This window comes from Mya arenaria, chromosome 16, assembly GCF_026914265.1.
Source record: "Mya arenaria isolate MELC-2E11 chromosome 16, ASM2691426v1".
Classification (NCBI taxonomy): Eukaryota; Metazoa; Mollusca; class Bivalvia; order Myida; family Myidae; genus Mya; species Mya arenaria.
Genome location: NC_069137.1, coordinates 27279258 through 27300182, shown reverse-complemented (window position 1 = coordinate 27300182; position 20925 = coordinate 27279258). Strand labels below are relative to the sequence as shown.

The window sequence follows — 20925 nt, the reverse complement described above, 5'->3', positions numbered from 1 at the left end:
GAGAAGGACCAATTTAATTAGAAGATTTATTACAACTATGGTTAAATCAAATTTTAGGCTAACACATATTTGTACTCCAAGATTGTATTGTTTCAGCAATGAAATATTAAGCTTCATCATGCTGATCAATTGTGCAGAAATACTATATGAATGATTGGTGTTTCTTTCTGAAAACATTCATAAAACACTATATATCAAACTAACAAATATAATACTGCAAAATCTCTAACGCTGATCTGGTCAGCGTGGCGTCATTATCCCCTCCATCGCCGAGTACCTGCCAGTCAATTTGACCACGTTACCCTAGAAACTGAAGTTGCTGGGAACGACCACTCACATAGTATCGAGTCAAGACTAGTGAAATGAAACTCTATCCAATGGTCAGAGCTCTAAATGGCATACTTCGCAGGTCATATCACGCGGCATTATGTGTGCTTTTTGTGTATTTAGCAAATATCTCGGAGATGTGACCGAGTCAAGCTATGATACAGTCATAATAGAGAGCGGGCAGACCTTCATAACCTCAACAACAACAGCAGCAGTATGGACCCATCGATCACACAAACCAGGAGGGTTGCTAGTGTTTTGTCATAGATTAACTTTACAACTCACTGCTTTACAACAAATATTACGAACGGGTGTCTTAGTCTTTATATAAAAGGTCATTGTCGGGTACTAACGACTTATGCATTCCTTCAGAATCTGATCGGAGAGTAATGGAATGGGTCCATCGGTGTTAAATACTGACTGGATGGCACAATCGTGGATAATAACACAATTGGTCGATCGAGAGGTGGTGAATGTGTTGACGCTAACGAGTTGCGATATGGTTCCCCGCTTGCAGTGTACGCATCACATTGCAACAGGGATAAAACTCTAAACAGTAGAATAACATTAGCTTAAGCCTTAACTGAACTCAAGCTGTAGACAGTTTTGTTTATATTCCTGCAATACTTATTTAAGTTCCATACAATTACGTTCTTTTTAAAATTGAAGAATAAAAACAAACATTTCGAATAAAGGACTATTTTTATCTTTGAAACAGACGTGACGTGATATTTATCACGTGATTTGCGTGATGGCATTGATAACTGTACGACAAGGGATAAACTGCTGTGTGGAGTTTGTTACAAGGTATGCTAGGAACAGTCAATCATGAAAAAATAGTTTGATAACACTTTAATATTTTAGTTTTTTATTCGTCATATTTTCTTACACCATAACCCCACCCTTGATTAATGTAGGTCTACCTTTTGTTAATCATAGTAGCGAAGTTCTTTTAAACTTTTCACTTTTCGCATTCCGATGATTATGAAAACTACAAATGTCCAAAAATATTATTAACTAAATTTTAGTGTTTTTGTAGGTTCCGCAACAATATGTAGACATTTATGCAAATAGTTAAACCAAGGGCAGGCGTACCTATTGTGGTATGTTTTAATTTCTATTTACTTTTTTACATAAAATAAAGCTTTTAGATCAAATGACTGCACAAAACACCATGCAAAATGAGTATCAAATTGATGGGCCACACTAGCACCATCCTGGTGACCAGTTGCCGCCGAAGTTTTGGGGGTTAGACGCGGGGTCGGCGCGCGGGTTGTTGGCGGGAACCATTGTCGCCTTGTGAAAACTGAGCCTGTCCAGCAGTTTTGAAACAACATGTGGGTGGTCACTTGCTATGTTATGGTGCTCCGTCGGGTCCGCTGTAATATTCATAATAAGAGTTAAGTTTGTGTCAAAAACACCATACAAATGGCGTACAGGTAAACATGAACAGCTTTAGAAAGAATTGTATCAAAGTTAATTTTAGTGCGTGAGCGTTACTTGAATAAGTAGACTTAACGTCATGTTCTTTCTCTGTAAATTGATCTGTACGTAAATAATTTAATGATAAACTCATCAATACACCCTTATAAATAATTTGCCAATTAGATGGGGTGTGGCGTGCTCTTGAGAGATACCAAGAGGCTTTAGAATACGAAATCTGACAAAGTGAATCATATTTACGTGGGACTGTCTCATTCGGCCCGTCCAAATCAAGCTTGTCGACAAAAAGCTTGTCAAATATCTACAGCATTTTAATTCCCAACCAGAATTAGGCAGAGCATTGATAGGTTCCGTTTACTGTTTAAAACCTTAGCTTACCCTGTAGGTCGAACAATTGATGCTTTGGAAATGAAGCATTGACCATATCCGAAGCTGCCAGAGGCGGTAGTGGTGTCCAGCCGTTAAAATGACCCGGAGATCCTTCAATCAGCTTATACTGGCCAACCCTGGAAGATGATCCCATTATATAAGTATGTAATACACGTGCGTTCCATCCTCCTTCAAATTGACCAACTTATTTATTTTGTCAATATCAGCGAATGAAACAATTAAACTACTCGTATAGACCGAAATGCACCATTGAATGTAACCAAAATGTCTTGGAGGTAGGACCACCAAGTCGTGCTATCAACATTTCAATAATATTTATTTTGATAATCATGGAGGGGAGCATGTCCAGAAATGTGCCAACCCTCACACCAAACTCTTTGCCGTGGAATAAATATTTAAAATAATACCAGTAATATATTTCAAGAAATGGGATTATGTCAACGCCGCGATTACTGTAAGTAGTACAAAAGAAACTCAAACTAAGCTAGAACAATAATCGGACCTGATGGCTGCATTCTTTGAAATGTCGTCGATGTTGTAGACGAATTCCGAGCGTGCGGATGGAGCTCCGGAACTGACGGTGGGCCACTGGTTCACCCCGTCCATACCGGCGTCTGCGGGAAAAGTGCAAACGTGAAAAGCAATGTTATAGCGAAAGTAGGAGCCAACGAACCAGTAAATAAGTATTGTTTTTACAATAATCACAAATTTCACCATCACATAATTTTAGAAGTCGAAGATATCCTACTAAAACGACATTACTAATACTAATAATGGGCCAATGGTTATAACTTATTAAAGTTAAAACCGTTATTAACGTCATCATCACTTTCAAGAATACTATTGTGATCTGCTGTATTTAAAGGCATAGTTTAAACAATGTTTGGCATGATAATCTCCTGCTGTGCATCTCCTGCTAATTGTACTGGTGTCACAGTGGGACCAATTTCCTGTATTCGTTTATTGGATCAGTTGTGCCATTTAGGATCCATTTCTATAATAAAACATCAGCAACTGCACAGCAGGATATCGGAGATCTGATAAAAGGGATCAAGGCAACGAGATTAAGATTAATACACAGAGGTTATGTACTGTACATAGATTCGGGGGGGGGGGGTCACTTATAGCAGGCTTAAACTATGCCTTTAACAATATTTGAGACACCTGTTTCAGCTGTACTTCATTCTTTCTCAATATGTGAGTACGTCATAAAATTTGTTTATCACGTTGTTGACTTTAACGAAGACCTTAACAATAGTTTCAATGTCACAGTACTGTCTTACATAGGTCAAAACATCTGCGGCCTGTTTGGGGATTAAACCAAAGACCCCCTGCTAATTATGAGGTCTACCAACTGAACTAGCCCGGACAACTCAAATACTCTCTGACCAGTGAAATTCAGTAACGTCATTTTCTTCCCTGCAAACTAGAAATTCGTCCGCGAATTTCGTGACACCAATGCCCAGGAATACACTATTAAACAAAGAGAACTCGTTATGCTGTTATCACGGCCCCACTTCTGGCTTCCAAAATCATAGACTCAGAGAGGTGTGCGTCAAATTCGGGTATCAAACCCGGGACCCACTGCTTACAAATCGGACGCTCTTCTAACTGAGCTAGCAGGCCCTAATATCTCACATAATCTCTAGCCCTATGTAAGACAGTACTGTGACAACAACAATAAAAAACAATTATGCGAATGTATGAAGTATTTGAAACCAGTCCAATATGGTAATAATTTATCAACCAATACCTGGTTTCCCTCCTGCCAGCGTAAGGAGAGTCGGAAACCAGTCCACAGCATGAATCATTCTGTAAATAGACAAGTTAATTAACTTAATTTATGGTCGAGGTACATGTTGTACAATTAAGCTCTCCGAAGTTTGCCGAATTACATATATCTCGGAATTTTCCGCAAATGAGTTGTTGTCAATAAAAGTTCACCTTTTCAGGCATGAAACATGACATAATTTAAAAATAAGTTGGTTTACAATTTCGCAGTAAAACATAAAATAACCCGACGCACACAAATGTGAATTATGATTCCCGGTGACGCTTTATTATTAGGGTTTTCTTGGCCTTCATTGATTGCAAAATGTGTCATTAAAACCGATTCGAGCTAGAGAGCAAATAAAAAAAAACTTTATTATATACCCATCATAAATCTACACGCAATACATATCGCAAAATACGGTAGTCCGTATTCCACTCCAGTGCAATACGGCCGTAGTCCACTCTTGTGACGTCACGTCATGACAAGTATCGTTGCGCGATGTTAAAATGACATCATAAAACAAAACAGTGCGTCGTTAAAATGACATTTATTATGAAAACATGTAGCTTTTAAATGATCTAACCAGCAATGTATATAATTAAAGGGTTATTAATACTGCGTTTTGATCCGGAATGTCGTATTCGTCTCTCGTGGATTTTTGCAGATTTTGATTTCACTCGGCTTGTGCCTCGTGAAAACCCCGAATCTGCAAAAATCCACTCGAGTCGAATACAACCTCCCGGATCAAAACGCAGTTCTAATAACCCTATTGTATTAACTGTATGTATGATGTATTTTGTGTCTTTTATTTAACATATTAGAAATCAGTAAGCAAACACCTTTCAAATGGAACAAAAACTACCAAGAGGTATTCAAGATTAAAGGACCATAGGATATAGCTTATTTGTGGTACGGATTCCTGCAGTATTTACTCTTGTAGATCTTTCATCATATATTTTCATTTGATCAAATGATTTTCTTCTTATATTGTTACTCGTACTCATAGTGTTAAAATGTGCCAAAAATCTGGGTCTCACTCAACCGTCGATAAATTAGGTTTTTGTGCGAGTTAGTTCGTATGAGAAATCACGTGACTTGTCATTGAACGTGTCTACTAAGTGATGCTTTCTGGGTACATTTCAAGATAGAAAGGTATGCATACTCGCTGTTCGTGTATCCGGTTTTCTGGAGGAGGTTTTCGCTGTAGACGAAGGACGCCCCTCGCGTGCCGCCCTCCCATAGCGTCGTCTTTGCACCCCGAAGCGGTAGGTTGTTGGCGGCCTCATACGTCGGACCGCCGTTCTGTCAACGGAATTCATATCAAGATAGATACATATATACATAGATACATATGAAACAAAGGTTTAAAAAGACGTGTAAGGTGTGATTATAGATCAGGACACTAAATCAGTAGCAGTCCAATATGTAGAAATACTGTATACATGTAATTAAAAAAAATGAACAGATCTGTATGAAGTCGAAAGCACTCACGTCAGTGGTAAAGACGATAAGAGCATTGTCCATGAATCCCCGGTCTCTCAGGGCGGTAGTGATATTCCCGACCGCCTCGTCCAGTGCAGAAACCATGCCTGGACAACAAAACAAATTGAGTGAAAGACAATGTTTTGCGAAAATAAACATATTTTATATTCAAAATAAATATAATAATTGTGCTGGAAAGACTAAAACCACATACTAGGAGAACATTTTTATCTTGGCTGTCATTTTTGCTGCATACTCATGTTACACGGATTATACATACAAAGCAGCCAAATATATTAAACATCCGATATTAAACATATTAGTATATATAAAGTTAATCAAAAACAGCCAACAGTAATTCAATACAATATAACAGAGGGCGGGAAAATAGATATCAGAAAACAATGAATTGAATGTCGAATAAGAGTGACAACGGTAACTCCCTAGTAATCATACTTTAAAGGCAAACTTGCACATGTTTAAGTTGTGTTGTCATTGAAACTTTGTTAATCGAACAGCAACATGGTCATTTTAATTGAAAAGCTTTATTTTTTAAACGTAAATACAAAGTTTAAAATACGTACCACAGTAGGTACGCCTGTTCTTGGTTGAAATATTGGCATAAATGTTTTCATATCGTTCAGGAACCTACAAAAACAAGAACTGTGTCAATGTTTTTGGCCATATGCAATTTTCATAAACGTTACAATGCTTCATTCATTTATTTTAGTGATAAGTGATTTATTTCATTTATTTTTCTGCACTCTCTTAAAATACTTGGTAACTTTAATTTATAATAACTTGATCGAAATTGATAAAAAAATGGGGTTTCATATTAAAATATCAGAAAATGAGACTAGAAAAAAACTTCAGTAAAATTATTATGTAACGCGAACAGCCTGTCCGAGTGCTACATAAGTCAGCGTTATGTAGATTTAAAGCTGTTTGATACAATAACTTATTCCTTTGCAATTCGCTTAAGTTTAAGAATAGTATCATTTTTTTATCAAGTTTAATTTAAATTGTATAAATAATCTAAAAAGTTGCAATATCCATTCACAGCCATATAACAAAATTGGTGCTATCGTAGTTAAAGGAAAAAGTACTGGAGACGGGATTTCCCCTTGGCGTACACCAGCATGAATTGTAAAACATCATAATATGCCATCTACTTAAACACGTAATTTCGAAATAGAGAACATGATAATTTATTATTCGTAGACATTTTCGATCGATGTTGTTTTTTAGTAATTTCTATCAAGATCTAGACAGAATCGAGCGCCTTTTTATTATCAATAAAAGCGCAACAATTATTTTTTTCAATTTTGTAAGGTTAAAATCAACATCATTTTTAATGCAAATATACGATCTGTACTGTATCCTTTCCTCACATTAAAAAAGTTTCCAGATTGATCTTCTAAATGATCTCACAAAACACCATCTAAATAATAAGAGCGACCTCTCACTCGAGATGTTGGCTCGAGTCCTACGGTATTATCATAAACTTGTATAACCCTAAGTCACTCAAGGAACGTTTAAGAGGTTTACTTCAAGTGGGGCGTGCACGGACTGGAAGGGTAGATAGAGGTAGAGCTGGTCCCTCACTGGATCCACAGAGTCCAATATCTCCACCGCCCGCGCAGCTATCACATTCTGGAACACCAAACACATTCAAGTTTATTTTTACGTATACTTCGAAAATACTTTAAATGTTCTATGTGTTATAGCACTATGTATCCCTTTCCTCGTGCATGACAGATTTAGAGTCTAAAGCGGAAACACTTGTATGGGGAAAATGATAAAAACGAAGATTACACCCTACGCTCAAGTAGCGAGATAAATAGATTCTTGTCACATGGCTCTCGTATTTTTGCAGCAAGCTAATCATTTTACGACGACACTATAAATTATTACAACATTGGTACTTCATGTCTCTTTAGAGAACCCTGACAACCTGTTTACGGTATTACAACACATTTATAGGAAACTTATCATAAATGTAAAATAAGGTAGCAATATTAGTTGTGTTCCTTTGATCAAATAAATATTGACAAGAGACGGGACGAAATACGTTTGTAAAACGGCAAACAGGACTGCAGTTAATATGAATGCAAAACATTTATTGCTACATGTTCAGAATTATCCTTACGTCTAGAAGCGTCAAATTAACGAGCATTAATGAATAGAGGCATTTAAACCACTACCACAAATAACATGTTTAACATTCCTACAATGAGATGAAGCATCAGCCATGGGTCTTTCAAAAGCACACAAGCCACATGGTTTAGCCCCTTAAAGGCCTAGTTTAAGGAATGTTTGGCATGATAATACTCTACTGTGCATCTCCTGCTAATTGCAATGGTGTCATAGTAGGGGCTAATTTCCTGTGTATTCGTTTATTGGTTTAGGACCATTTAGGGTCCATTTCTATTGTAAAACCTCCAAAACTGCACAGCAGGATACTCAGATCGGAGATCTGATAAGAGAAATCAAGGAAAGTAGATTAAGGACAATACACAGTGATTGTGGTCAATTATAGAAGGCTTAAACTAGGCCTTTAAATCTAAAGAATTGTACTCTAATGGATACATAATCAAACAAACTCACCGCCGAGTACTCTCCTTCCTGCGGATGGTGCACGGATTTGTTGAACCGGAAGTCATAGCCGTTCTCTGAAAGGAAGTATATTGTTTGAATCTACCTTTTCGGCAAGCTTATGTTACAGATAACTTAACAAAAAGTTTCAAAAACTGACAGTGTCAAAATTATATCCGAGACGGAACACTGCCCTTTGCATTTTGCTTTTTCGCCATTTGGTTGGATATAGATGCAGCTTTCTTTCATGCTTTACGATGAAATATGGGGTTTTAACAGTGAAATAACAACAGTGAAAATATCAATTTGATATTTTCACTGCAAAATAAGGAGTGAAAATATCAATTTTCAGAACTACTTTTAAAATCTTTTGTTGTTACATGTACTTGCCTTGGTCAAAACAGAACACTGGACTTCAGTAAATTATGTCAAAAAAGGTTAAAAACAATAAAGAAATATTTTATAAATTTAAATAAATATATAATTGGAAATTAACAACTTACCGTTTATTACCGGTTATCCCGTTTATCAAACATTTTACTGATCTTTGAAGCTGAATGTTCGAACATTTGCTTTCATTCCAAACAAATTACAGACAAAAACAACTGTTCGAACATAAATAAAATTTTATAGCATTGATCAAATGTATTTTGAACTGTTAACCGTTGTAGTACGTAAAATGGGCTTCCTGGAGAATTCACACAACAATTTATCGGATAGATCCGATATTTTTTACCCCACCCACATCTCAAAATGTGTCAACAAACTAGCGTGGCATTTACTCTTCTGGAAAACAAACATTTAAAAGCGATACAGACTGGTCTCTGACAGTAAGATGACTGTATATTAACTTACTATAAAAACACGCGTATATGCAGTCTTAAAACTAAGAAGAATGGTTAAAATCCAATGAGTATCCACATTTGTTTTGCTAACACATTTGACCTTCCAAATTTTCATCCTATAAATAGCGGCGTAGTTATTTGGTTAAAATAAAAAGTGTTTTCATTATTTTTTGGAACATTTGTGCACTAATAATACTTCATTTTTTACTGTTCATAAAGCTTTGCAATAAAAAACGAGCGAATATTAAGCTATAAGAATGAATAGCAGAGAATTATTTCTCAGCAAACCGAAAGTAAAAAAGTTGACAGCTATAATTATGCATGAGGGGCGCCCTACGGGTAGCGGCGTAAAGCCCACCCTTTTCAAAAAAGGGGGTAATTCAGAAATAAATAAAAAAACAAATAAAACTCCGAAAATAAGCATAAAAGAAACAGAAAATTTGTTTATTTCAGTGTAAGATCGTATTTAATTTCACTCGTGATCATAAAAAAACTACATTTTCACTCGTGGCTTCGCCACTCGTGAAAATATGTTTTTCTATGACACTCGTGAAATAAAATACGATCTTACACTGAAATAAACAAATATCCTCTATATCAGTACTGACAATCTTTAATGACATCGTAAATTTCATCATGGGCACGTGTGTCCTTTCTGTAATACTTTTGATTTTTTTTCCATGTAAGAGGATACTGAGTAATCTAAACCTGCGGCCAGAACCATTCTTAACATCTAGGGCATGCTTTGAACAAAGTATACACTACCTCAAACTAATTGGTAGATGTGCATCTGAACTCTGCAAGCTAATCGGCAATATGACACGGGTATCATTTTACAACGTTGAGAGATGTTAATAGATAGTTTGCAGTTGTGAAGACATTACTTGAGAATGTATTTGATTGATAACCGTCACGATGAACAAACATGTAGGTCCAAATAAAAATACATCACACCATTACGCTTCCTGTGTAATATCTGGTTTTACCTCTGACGTGTGTAAAATAATCTTCAGCACCGTTGTAATAGCCCATGAAGGAATCAAACCCACGGTACGTTGGTGTGTACTTCCAGTTGCAAAAACCCAAGTGCCATCTACAAAATAAGTCATTCTGCAGACTCTAAAGAACCATATGGTCAGTGTAGGGACACATACCAGAAACTGTCCGGGAGGCCAGCTGCACATCAAGTTGATTATTCCTGGGGATCTGCACATCTATTTTTAGAACAAGTTGGCTTCAAACCTTTAGTTGAAAGATGAAATGAACTATTTGTGTTTTCTCAGCAAACCCTTGGCATGGTTAGGAGGTACCATATTCTACAAAAGACGTCTTGTGGGTAAGGCTGCATCTACCTCTAATATGTGTGTAATAATCCTCCATCCCGCTGTAATAGCCCATAAAGGAATCGAACCCCCGGAATGTAGGCGTGTACTTCCAGTTGCAAAATCCGAGGTGCCACCTTAATCCATAACAAAAGCTTTAAGGGCTGGTAAATGTTAAGAAAACGAAATATGCAATGCAACGCATGAAACGACACGTATAAAGTTTATCAGTAGTTGTTTTGTTATAATTAAAACAATATCATAAAAATAGATTTAAACAGCCAGATCTGTTAATGAGTTAGAGAACTTTATAAATCATTAAACATATACTAAACCCTAAGCAAAAAAACAACATTTGAATATAAGCATAACTCCGTGGTGGGTAACGGATGTTGTGTGTCTCAGTCAAATGCACATTGTTTAGTGTGGTATAGTAAATTCAAATGCTTCCCTGCTGGAAGTATAGCCAATCTACATACTATCCAACGCTATGGGTTGTATAGAGAATCTACATATTTTTCCGACCATACGGTTGTATAACCGGTCTACGTACTTTCCGACCATATGGGTGGTATAGCCAATCTCTTTCAGTTTTTGTGGGAGGGTGGTGAAATTTGAAGGCAGGTACCCAGGAGTGTTTACTAAAATAACGTTATGCTGAAAACAATGCAAAATGTGTTTTTATATATGTGGTAAAATGTAATCAAAGCTCACATTTAGTAAATATATTGTTCGGTGCTACCCGACCAACCGTTTGTGGTGAATGAAGGTTAGTATGATTTATTTTAATTTCTAACCCATAAATTAAAAAAAAATATGACCACCAAAGAGGCCTCAGGTGGTATGGTTGCATTTAAGTCGGTCGGGTAATTAAACAAATATTTATTAATTGTCGCCTTATCTTATTCTTCACAATTCCACACATTCGCAGTTTGGCTTTGTTTCGTCTCTCGTGTACAGGGTCAGTATTCATGGACACCGATATTTATATGATTGTAATGGTGTATTTGATCAGGAATTGATGTTTGGCCGTGCATGCCTTTGACCATATTCGGATACCATCGATAGACCCGAAACGTTAACCCTCCACTACATCTCTAACCAAGACAAAGGGCCAAATTGAGGATGCCAATGATTTATTCCCCCCTCCCCCGAAACCAACAATGTCCAAGTAAACTGTTCCTGTCAAAATGCAGAAAAAAAATAATGAATAACACCAAAATGCACCCATTGTTTCCCCTTCTAGCTTCAAAACGTCAAGTTTTTGATCCGCCCTGTGGATGGAGTTTAATGGAATGCGTCGTTCGTGGGTATTCGACAATGATCACTGATATAAACCATTACAAACTCGTATTTAATAGACATACTTTAGTTGCAAATGGGTTCTATGACAAAACACAAGCCACCCTGTTAATTGTGAGACCGCTGGGTTCATACTTTCCAACGATGTGGGTGGCGTATCCCAGCTGCTTCAGTTTCTGTGGTAACGTGGTGAAGTTTGCCGGCAGGTACCCGGGTTGGGACGGGTGAATGACGTCATGCTAACCACACCAGAGTCAGAGACATCGCATATTTTTTATTGTTAGTTTGATATATACTGTTGTTTCAAGCATTTTAAAATTATTACATTTAAACACGTACAATCTATTCAACCATAAATAGCATTTTAACACCCATGCAATCGCCACCGTTTTGCATTTTTTGATCATAATAAAATAACAGTAAAACCCAACTGTCAATCAACTTAAAAACCGCTCCTACCACTAACTAAAATAAATTCCCATTCCATAATAGGCGCGCACTTCAGTGCGGCGCCAAATACGATATGGGCATTATCTATTATCATGATAAAGCGTAAAATAATGACTATCGGATTGGTTGATATTATCAGTATAACAGCCCTATGGTGAACATGTTTTTATATAGCGCTAACATTTAATTTAAACCATAGTTGTAGTATTGCATTTAAATCGTATTGTTTGACAAAGGTCACCTGAAGTCCAGTGTGAAAGGGATAGTATCCAGTCATGAAGCAGTTTCTTGACCTGTAACGTAATGCCTGTTATATAGCAGTCAATATTGAAATCGTATAAGTTTAAATACTTGAATCATATATAATATATATATAGGTCTTACTCAAACATTTATGTTGTACAGTTATTCTTCATCTAGGCCTTTTGTTACAGAAAAGATGTAAGATATGAATAATATACCATAAGCACATGATTAAAAAAAACTGAAAATTGCTGAGAAAAAAAGAGTTTAAAAACAGTATTAGTTGCTCGATTGACTGTTAAACCTAAAAGAGACTCGCTCATTATTGTTAAAATGCACTTTTTATCAAAACATATTTATCACGAAATAAAGTGTGGTAAATCATATAGAGTCTCAAAACTAAGATACTGAAAGCTGGAACCCTTCAACAACTATTGATATTCGCTCAAATAATGTCTTTGAAGGCCACAATTTTGGATACCGTTAGTAACGCAATTCAGCAAACTATTGTGTCGTGTTTGGTTGATGGATATTTCAAATGCATTCGATAGTTTAATATATTCATCATCTATTGTTAAAGCCATTTGGCCGAGTGGTAAAGGCATCAGTTTTCTTATTTTCTTTTGACCTTTTAGCTTGGGTTCGCTCTACACCACTAGCAGAATATTTGTTTATACCTGAATTGTTTCTGCAGTTTCGGTATCAAAGAGTAAACACATAAGTGTTTTCAGATGCATTACCGGGAATGATTTTTATGTCAAAAGACATGAGCAAGTCCCTTCAAGCAGTGTGCATGCAAGAGTTTCTATAATACTATTGCGATCAAAAGGCTTATTTTTGTTTTCATATTTCCTTTATCCGCGATAGCAGTATTAACTCTCGCAAAAAATGTTCGGACTTACGGAGTACAGACGGGCTGTACGTATGAGGAGTTGAGGATAACGCCACGACTGGCCATCTTGTCCAGGTTGGGCGTGAACATCTGATCATTGTGCCAGCCAACATCGTTCCATCCTGGAAACACATTATTCATGTAATAAGTTGTTTTTTTCACTGGCCTCAAGTTCTCATAAATGTTAACCCTTGTCTCTGATCTGCCAACCATTTAGATAATTTACGTTTCAGATATATTCTGTTACAGTAGGTCACAAGAATTGGAATAATTTACTTAAGGCATTAAATTTCCTTATGTCTGTTTTTATATCCCATTAAATATATCCCCAAAATGGAGAAATATAACATTATGGACACATTCAATAAAAGACAAAACCTTCAATTTATACTAACAGTCTGTTATACACATAAACGTTCGCTTTATCAAAAATGTCCCCAAAATGTCTTAATGCAGGAATTTAGACACTTAGTTAAGCCAAATTCATTTTTTTTGGACTTTTATCAGGATAATATCCGTACTATACAATTATTTTTAGTTTTTTCTTAATTGGGTCTCAGATTGATATAGCTAATCGGATTGTTTGATATAAATAGCCGAACTATAGATACAAAGAATAAAGAAAATAATACATGACCATTATATTGAATTAAGTTGTATGTTCAATACGAAACTGGTCGGAAGTAGTCCTTCATGTACATGTTAAAGCTGCACTCTCCCAGAAATACCATTTTTACAACTTATTTTAGTTTTTGTCTTGGAAAGAGCGATTTTTTGCGTAAATATCTGCAAACTAATGATATAGGATTGCTTTCAAAAAATCAGATCGTAGATTTTCATATTTCCGTTCAAAAATTAATGTTTTATGGCTTAAACCGTTACTAACGGTTTAAGAAAAATGCACTAAACATCAATTTTTGAACTTAGATATAAAAATCTGCGAACTATTATTTTTGTCAGCAGTCTTATATAACTGGTTTCCATGGATTTTTGCAAAAAATGGCTCGTTCCAAGACAAAAAATAATAAAATTGCCAAAACGTTCAATCTGTGAGAGTACAGCTGTAACATTTATTTCACTACAAATTATCTTAAATAACGGAGCTATACAGTTAATTAGGTCAATGACTTATGACAATAAGATTGACGTAAGTTGAATATTGAATACCAACATAGCTTGAAGTTGTCTTTCACGTTCACATGTATATCACTATATCAGTGTATTCCCCCAAAATGATATCGTGCAACATTTTAGATACATTCAATAAGGCAGATTCCTTTGAATCAAACTGACAGATTGAGTCATGTCCTGTTCGGTTATCTTTATATTGATAAACAAACTATTATAAATACCCAAATCGTCGGCCACAATGAATATGATGTGTGGGTGTTTAGCAGCCCCCAACAAGACCAGGTGGGCCAGCACCGCAATGAACAGGAGGGGACGGATCGATTCCTGAAATGGGAGATTAAGTCCATGGATGAGATATGGGTTTATAGTTGCGAATGGACTTATTTCAATGGTTATTTAATAAGAATAACGAATGTTTTTGTTTGTAACAGATGGAACGAGATATATGAATGATAAACTTATATTTATAATTTCCCGGTCGTATCCGGCCACTCAGAGAAACAATTGTCTAAGCTTAAAATAATAACGTAGGAAAATAATCAAAATGCACCATTTCAGGAACTCACAAATCCACATACAAACAATATTTCGGTTCTGTGTGGAGGGGAGTACATTTCCTAAGAAGCTCCCAAATTGTACCCTTCTTACGTTACATCCTGGTACCGCCCCTGGGTATACATGTATATATTTCTCAGTTTCATTTATAACATTAATATGAAAATTGATACATATGTTAAAAGTTAACTTACCATATCAACGAAATACACTAGTGATGATCCGGGTTTGTAATTCTGCCAGTAACAATTGCTTTATTACACTTGTTTAAAAGTCCATTTCTTTTTAACTTAATATTAACTTATTAATAAACTGTTCAATTATTAATCACCAATGCGTTAAAAGTTGTACTTTATATATTATAAATAAGTAAGATTGTTGTTGTGAGACAAAACATTCTCACTACGCGTAGCATAAATAATAAACGATCATTCCATGGTTTATTCTCATTGAAACACTATAATAATACAGCAAAATCCAATAGCAAAACAAGTCCGGATATCAAGTTGAAGTGCAATTGGTGAATCAGACCGTGAATTGATTGAAGTAAAACTTAGAGGGACTGTAACTAGTTTGAATACATTGTATCGACAATGCTTAAAATAAATATTAAAATTGATAGTTATGTGAAAACCTATAGAAACAAGCTCAGTAGCCAAAAGCAAAAACATAAACCCCGTTTAATGGCGAAGCCAATGATAAAGTTGGTGTTCGTCCTAGCTATACGCCTTCTTACGTCTGTAAGTGGACACTTTCGAAGAAAAAACGAGTTACTGTATCTGACTTATACGACGACTAGTGTATCGTATATATTAGTTAGCCAATACATGCATAAATAAGTACAGATTTATAAATATATTTTTTTTCCGAGATATAAACAATAAATTATTGTCATGGCATTTCCACATACAATGTGTCGGCTTGTGGGATTACTCGAAATTCTCGTACATGGTCCGCTTACAACCATAAGAAGACACTTTTTCAATAGCTATTCTGGGGGTATAGCCGTATATAACTAATTACTGTAAGAATTGACTAGAGAAGCCAAGGTAGAAAATATTTACTTTGTGGAAATTGCCCGTTCATTGTCAGCAATAGTTAAAGTATTATCTTCGTGATCATCTAAAATGGAAATATATTTGTTAAATAAAAATCGATAACGTATATCCTCAAGCTAAATTGAATGAGATAAGATAAGACGCTCTTAAACAAATGACCTCTGTCACTATCTAAATGAATTTGCCTATCATAAGAATGAAAAAAAATACTTTTCAAGTATACTCTTTAATTACATAGGATAATCAAACCAATCAGTCTTCGCACGATACAAAACTTTATATTCTTAAAATTGATGGGAAAGTTATGAGATTTTTAAAGGGGCTGTACTCCGTATGATGACTTAGCGAGAAAAAAAGAAAATTGTCGAAAACTGACATAAACTTGGTATCGATGTGTACAATGCATTGAAACTTAATAACTGAAGTACCACATAGTTTACAATTAATTTGTTTGTTTTTTCGCAGTTTTTTTCGTATTTTTCAATTAAAAAAAGATTATAATTCATTCCTTATACGTGATTGGCTAGTCGATGTTATCACGTGATATTACCAAGTTAGGTATATAGCTTAAATATTCCAACCGGTTACAGTTAGCCTTCGTGTCCGCCCGGTTAGCTCAGTCGGTAGAGCGTTGGACTGTTAATCGGACAACCCGGGTTCGATTCCCGGGCGGACCAGGTCACTTCTGTTGTGATTGGTTATGAAATCCTTTCCACGACCATTCGCACTGTACCACTGCCCCTGGCATGTACAGAAGTTGTCAGTTCCTTGCAGAAGTGAAGGCACCTAGTACTGATAGGTGTGCGGTGGTTGAACTGTCACTCTGGGACCCTTCAATGTGCTCACGCCGGGACCTGGAGTATAAACTACTAACACCACCACCAGTTAGCCTTCGTTGCACAGTGAATACAACACTGAAGTGCCATTTTTGCGACACCGGTTCGAGCCCGGTCTCCGACTCGATTTTCTTTTTACATTTGGTATGTGTTTTTTTTTACAATTATGATATTAAAGAATTAAACATATTATCAAGTAATTGTCCTGAGACTCTTTACAAAAAAAAAACTTTTTGGTGTACAGTCCCTTAAAGTTTTAGATAATTGTTTCATATTATAAGAATGTGTATTTGTTTTTTTAACAAAATTAACATTGTTAATCAAGAAAAGCCAATACACCTTACTCATCATATAAAAAATATACTTGTGCACATATTTTGTTGTTGCGCTGAAGTGGAGGGGGTACTTTAAATTCATGAAACTCTCCATGGTCATGTACGTCTCTATTCAGTTGCAAAAACAAAATAACTGAGTATATAATAAACCAGACGTAATGCAGTTATCAAAACAGTGTAGATCAATACATGTTCTTTAAGCTCCATATTATACCTGACTGACCACTATTATACATGTCGATTTGTTAGTTTTAGGATTTTTCGGTGGATTTCGGGCCATTAAAAGGCACACTTATTTCATTGTTTTGCAAATTTGTGATATGGTTAATGAACCTAAGTACGGTTAAGAAGGCTTAATAAATCATAAAGCTTTATCATTTTAAACCGGTCCTTTCAAGATAAATGCAATATGCAATAGTGTGATGATGGCAAGAGAAATGCACTTATATCCAGCTGAATATAGATAAAGTTTAAATTACTCATAATGAACATATCATAGTTGAACTACTGGGATATTTTGCAATGAAACAAGAGCTGTCACAGAGACAGTGCGCTCGACTATTCCGCCGCTTTTCAGTGTAAGGATTGAAAAGTTTTGGCAAACATGCATGGATCACTTTTAGATAAGATGTCAATGCAATACATGATGTGCTGAGATATTAACATGAATGTGGTTACATACAAAACTTTAACGAGATTTTATAAGTCTAATTATAAAGGGCCATTATTTGCAAAATACAGTTATTCAATTAAGTTTGGTGGTTGAATACCATTGTATAAAGTCTCAATGCAATACATCAAGTAGCTGAGATATGTGTGCTAACATGCAAGACCTTTACCAGAATTTCTAAGTTGCATAATAAAGGGGCAAAAAGTATATGTTATGAAAGATAGAGTTGTCGTACTTGATCAAATAAGAAGGTTAAATGGTAGAGAGCCTCTGTTATAAGTTTCAATGAAATACATTATGTATTCGCTGAGGTATTAACTTAAAAGTGGTTACATGCAAAACCTTAACCAGAATTTCTATGTCGAATAAAAAAGGGGCCATTATTTGAATTTAATGCAAACTAGAGTTATCTTACTGGGTTATTTAAGATTGGGTGGTTGAGTACCATTGTATAAAGTCTCAATGAAATACATCAAGTAGTTGCTGAGATATTAAACTATGTGTGCTTACATGCAAAACCTTAACCAGAATTTCTAAGTCAAATAATAAAGGCCCATAGTTTGCATTATATTCAAAAAAAGTGTTATCTTACTTCATTAATTTAGTACGTTAGATAGTTGGGAAAACATATCTAAAGTTTCAATGCAATACATGATATATTTGCTGAGATATTGACTTAAATGTGGTTACATGCAAAACCTTAACCAGAATTTCTATGTCGAATAATAAAGGGCAATTAATTTGCATTAAATGCAAACTAGAGTTATCTAACTTGGTTAATTAAGTAGGTTGGATGGTTGAGTACCATTGTATCAAGTCTCAATGCAATACCTCGAGTTGTTGCGGAGATATTAACATATATGTGCTTGTACGCAAAACCTTACCCAGAAATTCTAAGTCAAATAATAAAGGCCTATTATTTGCATTAAATGCAAATTAGAGTGATCTAACTTGGTTAATTAAGTAGGTTGGATGGTTGAGTACCATTGTATAAAGTCTCAATGTAATAAATCAAGTAGTTGCTGAGATATTATCCTATGTGTGCTAGCATGCAATACCTGAACCAGAATTTCTAAGTCGAATAATAAAGGCCTATTATTTGCATTGTATTCAAATAATTGTTATCTAACTTTATTATTTAGTATGTAAGATGGTTGGGAATACATATCCACAGTTTCAATGCAATAACTGATGTTTTACTGAGATAGTGACTTAAAGGTGCTTACATGCAAAACCTTAACCAAGGTGTGACTCCGACGCCGACGCCGACGCCAGGGTGAGTAGTATAGCTCTCCTTATTCTTCGAATTGTCGAGCTAAAATGCATATTGATAAAGATAATAAAAAAAGGTTATTAGTTTGACCAAAAGCATAATTTTAATCGTATATTCCTTATACAATATAAGGCACTCAACAAATGTTTTTCTTCAACCGTAAAGAGTTTATCAGAGTTTAATAAATATGAAGATATAGAGGATATTTGTTTATTTCAGTGTAAGATCGTATTTTTTATGATCACGAGTGAAATTAAATACGATCTTACACTGAAATAAACAAATTTTCTGTTTCTTTTATGCTTATTTTCGGAGTTTTATTTGTTTTTTTTATTTATTTCTGAATTACCCCCTTTTTTGAAAAGGGCGGGCTTTACGCCGCTAGCCGTGGGGCGCCCCTCCTGCATAATTGTAGCTGTTAACTTTTCTACTTTCGGTTTGCTGAGAAATAGTTCTCTGCTATTCATTTTTATAGCTTAATATTCGCTCGTTTTTTTATTGCAAAGCTTGATGAACAGTAAACAATGAAGTATTATTAGTGCATATATGTTCCAAAAAATAATGAAAACACTTTTTTTTAAGATGGGCATGAATACATAACCAAATTACTACGCCGCTATATTTAAATAATGAAAATTTGGAAGGTCAAATGTGTTAGCAAAACAAATGTGGATACTCATTGGATTTAAACCATTCTTCTTAGTTTAAGACTGCATGTACGCGTGTTTTTATAGTAAGTTAATTAATATTCTGTCATCTTACTGTCAGAGACCAGTCTGTTTCGCTTTAAAAGGTTTGTTTTCCAGATAAAGAGTAAATGCCACGCTAGTTTGTTGACACATTTTGAGGAGTGGGTGGGGTAAAAAATATCGGATCTATCTGTAAATTGTTGTGTGAATTATCCAGGAAGCTCATTTTACGTACTACAATGGTTAACAGTTCAAAATACATTTGAACGATGATATAAAATTTTATTTATGTTCGAACAGTTGTTTTTGTCTGTAATTTGCTAAGTATGAAAGCAAATGTTCGAACATTCAGCTTCAAAGATCAGTAAAATGTTTGATAAACGGGATAACCGGTAATAAGCGGTAAGTTGTTAATTTCCAATTATATATTTATCTAAATATATAAAATATTTCTTTATTTTTTTCAACATTTTTTGACATAATTTACTGAAGTCCAGTGTTCTGTTTTGATCAAGGCAAGTACATGTAACAACAAAGGAATCTAAAAGTAGTTCTGAAAGTTGATATTTTCACTCCTTATTTTGCAGTGAAAATATCAAATTGATATTTTCACTGTTGTTATTTCACTGTTAAAACCTCATATTTCATCGTAAAGCATGAAAGAAATATAATTGTGCAGTCGTCGTATATTGTTAAGCTTTGCGTTTAAAATGGGGAACGGTCATGTGACACGGATCTATTTTTACCCAGCGCTATACACTAATTGAGCGCAGGGTGAAATGGGTATGCTTGCTTTCGAAATGAATCCAGTGTGTGATACATGTATATTGCTATATAGAGAGTATTGTCGATATGTACAAAGAATAATGTATAAACATTTTTATCACATAAATAAGATCATGAGCCATATTGGCTTAATTGAATATGTATATACAGGGCGATATCATTCTTAAATAAAACTTTCTTCTTCTTCATACGTACAAAACTTAAAACTTGATGAACAAATATAGTATTATGCAAGTTTCAGTTCCTTTAAAGCTACACTCTCACAGATTCACCATTTTAACAACTTTTTTTATTTTTTGTCTTGAAAAGAGGAGTTTTTTTGCGTGAATATCTGCAAACCATTGATATAAGATTGCTGATAAAAAATCAGATCGTAGATTTTCATATTTCCGTTCGAAAATTCATGTTTTACTAACGGTTTAATAAAAATGCATAAAATATCAATTTTTAACTTAAATATAAAAATCTGTAATCTGATTTTTTGTCACCAGTCTTATATAACTGGTTTCCATGGATTTTCGCAAAAA

The 20925-nt window shown here is 35.0% G+C and overlaps 1 protein-coding gene across 3 annotated transcripts; it reads right to left on the bottom strand.

The window, feature by feature from the left end:
- Positions 1 to 1178: 1178 nt before the first annotated feature.
- Positions 1179 to 15257, bottom strand: LOC128221840 (arylsulfatase B-like). Of its 3 annotated transcripts, none has more exons than XM_052930458.1 (15): positions 14946 to 15257; positions 14418 to 14520; positions 13076 to 13187; positions 12172 to 12223; positions 11616 to 11719; positions 9843 to 9949; positions 8024 to 8088; positions 6965 to 7069; positions 6001 to 6064; positions 5426 to 5523; positions 5097 to 5236; positions 3914 to 3972; positions 2663 to 2774; positions 2149 to 2276; positions 1179 to 1706 (listed from the first exon to the last, which is right to left on the bottom strand). In XM_052930458.1, exons 1-15 carry the CDS (start codon positions 14946 to 14948, stop codon positions 1534 to 1536), a joined length of 1425 nt encoding a protein of 474 aa, XP_052786418.1. In that variant the 5' UTR covers positions 14949 to 15257; the 3' UTR covers positions 1179 to 1533. The 3 variants fall into 3 exon arrangements, with proteins under 3 accessions (XP_052786418.1, XP_052786415.1, XP_052786417.1); XM_052930455.1 differs by lacking the exons at positions 9843 to 9949; positions 11616 to 11719 and adding exons at positions 10209 to 10315; positions 10732 to 10835; XM_052930457.1 differs by lacking the exon at positions 11616 to 11719 and adding an exon at positions 10732 to 10835.
- Positions 15258 to 20925: the final 5668 nt, after the last annotated feature.